Below are 8,801 nucleotides of genomic sequence, written 5' to 3'. Positions count from 1 at the left end.
TAGCACAACTAAAAATTAAGGTTTTTGCAACCACCTTTAACGGTCGCAGAAAATAGCAAAAACGGTCGTAAAGGGGTGGTCGTTATTTACTTGGTCGCAAAAAAACAAAATTACGACCGTTTGACGGTAGCAGATTTATTGCGATCGTTTTTAATATTTTCAACGACCGTAAGGGGAATGGTCGCAAATATTAATAATTGCGACTGGTTTAATCGGCGGTCGCAAAATTGGATATTAGCGACCACTTAAAGCCGTCGCTAAAAGTTTTCTAAAAACAAAAAAAAAAGCACCCACCTCCCTGTACTTCACAGCCAGCCCCATCACCAATGCCCACCCTACAACACCACTAGCCACCCCCGATACACCACCCAACCACCTCGAAAGCACTAGCTCACCCCATAAAACTCACCTTGCCACTCCCGTAACTCCACCAGCCACCCCCATAAATCTCAAAAAAAAAAACTGAAAAAAAACGTTCGTAGGAAAACAAATTATACCAGAAATCAAACAATATTAAACAATAGCAAACCAAAAATCAAACAAAACCAAAAATCAAACAATAGCAAACAAAATATCAAACAAAACCCACAAAAATTAACTAAATACAAAATTCGAACAAGCAAAAAAAATCGAACAAGGAAATTCAAACGCACAAAACCCACAGAAATCCAAAAAACAAAGCAAAAAAAAAACAAGAAAATCAAGCAAAAAAAATCCAGAAAATCAACCTCCAATAAATCCAGAAAATCAAACCCACAAACATCAAGCAAAACAAATTATACCAGAAAAAGAATTCGAACAAGGAAATTCAAACAAGAAAATCAAACCCACATAAATTAACCCAATAAATTTCGAACAAGGAAATTCAAACCCACAAAACCCACCCAAAATTCAAACCAAAATCGAACAAAAAAACTAACAAAAAGAAGTATAAACACAAAAACATACCTCAAACCCAGAGTTAACTTCGAATGTCACCTTAAATTTGGTTAATAACGCCTAATTCGACCATAAAAAGTGTAGATCTACACTTTTCAAGGTCAAATTTGACGTTAAGAACCATTAACTTGCTTAACACCACCACTTAAGCATCAAGACGTTGCCGGAATCGCAACACCGTACCACCGACGTTGCCGGAGAAAGTGAAGGAAAAGGAGAAGAGCTAGTAAAAAGAAGGAGAAGAGGAAAGAGGAAAGAGAATAGGACAGATTGGGGAAGAGGAAAGGAAGAGAAGAGGAAATGTGGAAGAAGAGGGAAGAGAAAGAAAACTAGAGAAAAGATAAGGAGAAGACAGAGAATGTGAGAAGAGAGAGAAAGAAAAACGGAGGGGTGCGGCGTCTCAAGGCTTAGGGGTTTAGGGTTAAGTGCACCCATTTTATACGTGTAATTTTTTTAAAAAAAAATTTAAAATCCTTGACCGCTTTAGCTGTCGCAAAATTACGACCGTTTGATGAACGGTCGCAATTTCCACAATTTGTGACCGTTAAGAGCGGTAGCAAATAATTTAATTTAATTTTGAATTATTTTTTAAATTTATTTTATTTAAACAAAATGTTTAAATACCTTTAGTATCCTAAAAACGGTCGCAAATTTCAATTTTTTGCGACCGTGTTCAAAACCGGTCGCAAATTTCAATTTTTGCGACCGCTTTATTGACGGTCGTAGAAAAATGGTCACAATTTGACCGAATTCTAGTAGTGTGGTATGGCAGTACGGTCTGACTCTGCTCGACCGCCCTGACTCCCAGCTGAAGTACGACGACGCCTCGAGTCAGACTCCAATCTCTCCCTCCTAGCCTCGGGTCTCATACGAGTGCGCGTCGAAGGAATAGGCTGAAATAGAAAAAGCAAACTGAGTCAAGTACAGAAAGATAAATATAAACAAGCATAAGAGGAGGTCAAGAGAAATACCTCCATGCCGTCATCACCGCGATGACACATAGCTCGGTAGCTCAACCTCACGAGCTGGTAACGGAAGGCGTCCATACCTCTCGCCATCCTCGTCAACACCTCTCGAGAAAACTGTCAAAGTCACAAAGTCAGAGATAATCAGAGCATATATGCAAATAAGATGACAAATAAAACAACTTACCGATGTCTGGAGACGAGGTATCGACTCCTCTATGAAGCGCCATGGCTCAGGAGCCAGGGGGATCATCTCCTCAACAAGACCAAAAGTGCCCTGGTAGATGATGGATACCGGCGGAGGCACGAACTCTCTAGTCGAATCCTGCCCAAATAAAAGTGAGTAGAATTTGCTAGTGGGCTACCAAAGGAATAAATAAAAGAATACAAACGATACCTCTGCCCTCTCTGGCAAGCAAGGTGGTGGGGCCAAACGCGGCAAAAGCTTATCCCCATAACTCCGATTCGGATGGGTATGACTCCGCCAATCCGTACCCGCTGGTGTCCTAGCCGCCAATCCTTTTAATATCCAATAAATTCCAATATATATTCAAACTCCTTTTTAATAATTCCACATACTTTCAAAATTAAAACCTTTTAAATAGATACTTGAGAATAAAATATCATATTAGTAACTTTTCAAAATCAATAACTCTTCCTTGAAAAACTTTTTATTTAATTCAACAAACCTTTTAAAATCAATTCCTTTATTTAAACACAATAAGTAATTCAAACCATTCAAAACATGATTTAAAAATCAATCATTCAAAATACTTCTATTAAAACAAATTAAATATTAAAATCAATACCTCCAAACATAATTCAAATCAATTTAATTCAATCTCCAATAAAATCATATAAAACATGTTATTCAAACCAATCACTTTCAAAGGTGATGAAGAATAATAGAATTTAGGAAAGTGTGTTTGTCATGAAAATAATATGGAAAAAGAGATTACTTGGGGAATAATCAAAGATGAAATAAGGTAGGAAAATAAGATGATCAAATCTTTGTGAGATGGAAAAATAAAATTAAGGAAAATAAGATATTTTGAGGAGATAATTGAAAATATAATTTACCAAAATAAATCACCCAAAAATCCATCATGGTGGCCGAAAATTTGAGGTTTCCTAAGCTCATATTTTCGGACCTCCTTTTAGATATTTAGGGAATTAATTTGCTAGTTTTAAGGAATTAAAAATAATTGTGTATATAATATTTATTGTACAAAATAACTAATTAAGAAAATACCAATTATTCACTAAATAAATTCACTAAGAAAATCAGATTTTCTATACTTAGAAAATCAGATTTTCTACACTTAGAAAATCCAAAAATCATAGCTTATTATTTAGGAAATTCGGACCTCCTAATTAAATAATTAAAATATAATTTTGATTAGTTAAAATATCCAAAATATATATAAATAATTCGGTTTTTTAAAATGAAATAAATGGATAATAAATCTTATCCAAAATCCAAAAATAATAATTGAGTTTTTAAAATACTTTTGGCGCCAAAATTCAAATATCATTTTGGCTCCAAAATTCAAATAGTAAAATAAATTACTAAAATACCCTTTTTAAGAGAAGACTAATTAATTAAATAATTAGAAATACGTTTCAAAAATACGGGGTATTACAGCTGGCGGTGTCGGTGGTGGAGCTGGCTAGGTTTGGGTTTGGCTTTTTTTTTTTTTCTTTTTACTTTTTTAATAAACTTTTTTGTTCAGAGAATGAACACGGTTTATATTACATAATAATGGTTCTAAATATCTCCTTTAACAGAATATTGTTTTGAGGAACACATATATGGCCTACCCCATTTCAAGCTTTCAGATGATCTGTAACCTTTGTTGCCTTGTTGGTTTTCACAAATACGGCTGCATGTTCCATTTTCGTCTTGGATTATAATGATCATTTGCATTAATTTTTCTTTTTCTTCTCTTATTAATTGTGTTCTAATTTTACTACAGATGGAGGATAAATATTCGGAAGGCTCTTTCTCCAATTGGGAAAACCACTTCTACTGTCGTAAACATTGATCCGGAGAACAAGAATGTGGATAAAGAGGAGGATGAGGATGAGGATGAGGATGGGGATGGGAATGGGGACGAGGATGAGAAAGTTCTCAATGAAATGGAGCAGTTGACGCATGATGTAGAGAGAAAAAAGAAACGTGAAAAGAAAATTCTTGCGAAGAGGCGGGCTAAGGTATAATTCTTTTTTTTTTTTTTTTTTTAAATCGAAGATAAGTAAATTTCATATCCTATAATTAGTAGCTGATCTAGCTAATCCAGACCTCTGGGTATCAGAAGATAGTTACATGTTTGTGGCTGTGCATTAAATGGATATTAAAGATCCTCAAGGGAAAGATTTTTGATGTCGTCATGTGCAATGGGCTTGTAGGTTATCCAATAAACATGGCTTTGCTGCATCTTTAATAGTTAACACTGTTACTTACACCCGAAGCTGAAGTCAGATTTTATGCTTGCTCCATTCTCTTTTAGTTGTAACTTTTCTATTTTGATACAGTTCTTTTTAGTTGCAACCTTTGTATTTTTAACATCTTTACCCGCTTTACTTTACCAAACTACCATTACACATACAATTTTTTCTTTTTCAAAAAAATAGCCCACTCACTTAAAATACCCAAACCCATTACCTAACACTATTTAATACTAACCTTTACCATCACTTTCCTAATGAAACATATCAGAATGCATCAATTTCCCCCCAAAAGTTATTTTTAAGGTGAGTACTTGTTGACAGAGGGAATGTTCTATGTTTTAGATATAAATTGTTGTTGGTTTAGAAAATTAGGCAAATACTGAGCCCCAATCATTGTTTAAAAAGTGCACCTGAGTTGTACTGTGGGCCTTAGTGCTTAGTTGCGGGTTTGGCCAAAAGATTTCAAAGAGGCGTAGAAAAGTGCTCTGAAATGCACCAAGGGGCACAATAACATTTTTTTGCACCAAAGTTATTTACTTGTATAATATGCATTCAATTTTGGGCACACCTTATGCTTTAGATTTGCACCTAGGCTCTTCGACCATTTTTGCCTTATTGTGCTTTGAGGTTTTTGTTTTATTTTTTATTTTTTACTGTTTGGTAATATGAGCCTTGAGCTTGTAGTACCTGTGCTTATAAATTTACTTTATAATCCATAAAAAAAGAATATTATCCTCATAATTTTATTAGTAGCTCTTGATTGATTAAGAATGTGGTGTTGTAAATGATGTTTTGTCCACTGTTGTGACTGTTGTTGGACCTTTTAGCTTTGTGAGGATTTATTATTGGGATTAGCCATGAAGCCTTGAGTCAGGTCTCACAATGAAACAGGGGGTGGAGTTACCAATTGTCGTCTATTTGTTTTAAGAGAATGGAGCCTTTGCATTTTTTCGGGGAAGAGGTTTATGTAATGTCCATATTAAAGATCTTATATATTCTAAAGATCCCTTGTATTAAAGATCTTGGTTCTTATAAAAGAAAAGGGTCTCTAATGATGTTCTGTTGATGTGGTCCGTTCTGGCTCTTCATGCTGGGTTTATCCATTGTTTTAAACAATATCTGTGCATCACAATTTAATGAGCCTCTTTGTAGGGGGTTATATTGACTTTCTTACATTTACAAATATCACTCAACTACCTCCTATATGATATACTCATCTACCTACTATATGATATACTTATTATAAATGTACATTTTGATGATCAGTCTCTACATATCCTGAAATTATGTTTGTGTATTTTATGATGCTTTGTGAATTTTCTACTATGCCGGCGATTTTTATGGTAGTGTATATACAATAAGATTTTCTCTGATGATGTGGTTTGTTGGATCAGGATAAAGAATGAAAAGCAACAGGAATGCAAGTAGATGCTCTACAAGATGGTTATGTTGACAATGAATTGTTTTCTCTGGCTTCTATCAAGGTTAGTCATTATAAGCTGCTATTTTACTTGAATTGTGGATTCCAAAATGTAGTTTGGATACTTGTTTCTTATTCTTTTCAATTTCTTTGGGAGCTGGCTTGCAGAGAGAGGGGGGAGTGTTTATTGAAGGGGCTTGATGAAGAATCTATTTCTTTTTTGGTTGAAATTGTTAGTACAGTACAATTATTGTAACCGGATGGATAAATATAGAGCTTTGGACTTGTTTTTTCAACTCTCTTTGATGGCTGTTGCTCTAATCTCATTGACGCTTTTGAAGATGGGAGGTTTTTTGAAGGGACTTTTTGAAGAATCAATTTTTTTTGGTTGAAATTGTTAATTCAGATATTGGACTTGTTTTTACAACTCTTTTTGCTGGTTGTTGCTCTAGTCTCAGTGATGCTTTCAATGTTCTCTTTTTTTACCTGTTTTCTTGTAAAGTTGGAGCAGTTTTTAGTTGAATTGATTGAAGTTGCTAACATTGTAGTCATGGGAAACTAATACTATAATTCTGAGAAAGCTGTACTGCACCTTGAGCTGTATGCTCCTGTATTACCTATATTTTAATTTGCGTTTGCTTTCATTCAGGGCAAGGACGACTTAGCAACTATTGATACCACAGTAGATGTTGAAGGTGATGAATTGGCTGGTAGTGATGATGATGCAGACAATGAAGCTGATCATGATAGTGAATCTAGTGACTTGGATTCTGATGAGGAGCGTTCAAGGTTGGTCCTTTTTTTTTTTCAGTTTATTTCTGAATGGCTTTTGGTGCCCCTATGTAATGATTTTGTTATTCCCTCTGTTATTTAAGTATTAGACTTTGATCGACACATAATTTTAGGCAATTTAATTGTCTTTAATATAATAATACGAATTGGGTATTAAAAAATCATAAAATAATTAATGTGAGAGGACAAAAATAACTTAAAAAGTAGTTGTGGCTATGTGTGGGGACTATGAGCGGAGAGAGATATATTATTAAAATGTAGTTTGCTGTAATAGGAAATATAACGTAACACTTATAAAAAAAAAGGCCACAAAAGGAAATTTTAACACTTTAAGAAAGGAAAATTTGTAAGAAAGGTCCTTTAAATAGGTATTTTTGTTGTAAAGGTCCTTTTATAAAAAAGGTGAAACAAAAGGTCTTTTTATCGCACTTAGGTTGTGGCGAGGGTCCTTTGACCGGATTTGGCCATTGACTTTTTTTCCGACTAAAAAAAGTCGTGTGCATCACGTAAGGGCTTTCTGCTTGTTTTTATCGTCAATGTAGTTTGTTATAGCTTCCTTGAAATGCTGTGACTGTTGAAGCTATCTTCTGATGTTCCTTTTCTGCATATCTTTGGCTCATTTGTCGGCAAAATAATTCTCTCTTTTTTTTTTTGCTAAAAAAAAAATAAAAAAAAATAAAAAATTTGGGTGGTGGAAAGGTGGGTGCTATGTTCCTCTTTGCAGTTGATACCAAATTTTTGCTGCCTTGCTTGTGTGAGTTCATTTAATCCTGGATTGACCTAAGATGTCTGTACAATTGTCTTGCAGGGTAGTGATGATGATAATAATGACATAGATCAGCCAGATGACGATTCTGACCATGATCAGGTTGATAAGGAAGCGAATCCTCTTGTGGTTCCTATTGATGAAGATAGAGAACTAACCCAAGAGGAAATCAAAAACAGGTGGTATAGTCAAGACATTTTCACTGAAGCTGTAGAGGGGGGAGATCTAGGCAAGGATAGTAGTGATGAGGATGACTTGCAGATAGCTGTACAAAAGAAGAAAATTGCCCTCATAAACAAAGCTAAAGATGGGTCAAAGCCTCATTCTTTGGGCTCAGAAGCACCAAAAAATAGGGCTGCAAAGATACAAGATGATTTAGAGGTTGTTCCGGCTCCTGTTACTGATTCAAGCAGTAGCTCAGATGATGAATCTGAGGACTATGATACTGACATAAAGTGTGAGGTGTTGGCTGCTGCAAAGAAGATGCTCAGGAAGAGAAAAAGAGACGAGATTTTGGATGATGGTTACAACAAACGTACATTTGATGATCAGGGCTTGCCTAGCTGGTTTGCTGAAGATGAAAAGAGGCATAACCAACCATTGAAACCTGTCACCAAGAAGGAGATAGATGCTGAAAAGGCCCGATTCAAAGAGATCAATGCACGTCCTGCTAAGAAGGTTGCAGAAGCCAAAGCTAGTAAAAAGAGGGCTGCAATGAGGACTATGGAGAAGGTACGAAAGAAGGCTAACACTATCGCCGACCAGAATGATCTCCCTGATCGTTCGAAGTCACGGATGATTAATCAACTCTACAAGAAAGCAGCGACACCCAGAAAGCCTAAGAAGGAATTACTTGTTGCTAAAAAGGGGGTCCAGGTTAGGGCAGGGAAAGGAAAACTTCTTGTGGATAAGAGTGATGCAAGACAGCAGGGAATGAACAAGCAAAGCAAGAAAGGTTCAGGCAAGGGCAAGGGAGCAGGCAAGGGCAAGGCAGCTGGCAAGGGCTCAGTGAAAGGTTCGGGCAAGGGCAAGGGCAAGGGCTCTATGAAAGGTTCGAGTAGGATTGGCGGTAAGGGTAAAATGTGAGCTATATGGGGTTTGTGGAAAATTCTTTCCAAGGTTTTGACAATTTTGACTTAGTTTTGAACTCCTGGAAAGTACATTTTTGTAAAGAAAAGAACATTAATCTTTTTGTATTGAGTGGACTAGTGATATACGAAATAAATATTTAGTGCTTCTAGGAGTCTTGTTCCAGCTTGTCACATGAATATCATGGCGCTTAAGCAAAAATGTTTAGGTTTTCTGCTTAATTTTTAGGTTTAAATAAATTGCAACTTTCGTCGTGTGACTCTTGTCTTTCTATACTTCAGACGTTTTATCTTATTGTATGCTTGGATTGAGAAATATATGGCAGTGGTGTGATTGTAAGGATTTTTATATAGTGGTGGTGTGGTAATAGGTGAAGAAA

At 35.6% G+C, this 8,801-nt stretch overlaps 1 protein-coding gene across 1 annotated transcript; it reads left to right on the top strand.

Moving 5' to 3' along the window:
• The first annotated feature begins 2,132 nt into the window (after nucleotides 1-2,132).
• On the top strand, nucleotides 2,133-8,419 carry LOC145571340 (uncharacterized). The gene is made up of 7 exons (XM_081630392.1): nucleotides 2,133-2,184; nucleotides 3,693-3,750; nucleotides 3,881-4,118; nucleotides 4,720-4,777; nucleotides 5,766-5,839; nucleotides 6,425-6,568; nucleotides 7,376-8,419. The coding sequence occupies exons 1-7, from the start codon at nucleotides 2,133-2,135 to the stop codon at nucleotides 8,417-8,419; spliced, it is 1,668 nt and encodes a 555-aa protein (XP_081486518.1).
• The last annotated feature ends 382 nt before the right edge of the window (nucleotides 8,420-8,801 follow it).

This window comes from Chenopodium album, chromosome 12 (assembly GCF_948465745.1).
Source record: "Chenopodium album chromosome 12, dcCheAlbu1.1, whole genome shotgun sequence".
In the NCBI taxonomy this organism is placed as follows: domain Eukaryota; kingdom Viridiplantae; phylum Streptophyta; class Magnoliopsida; order Caryophyllales; family Amaranthaceae; genus Chenopodium; species Chenopodium album.
Note: the sequence above shows the minus strand (reverse complement) of the source record. Positions and strands in the feature narration are given on the sequence as shown.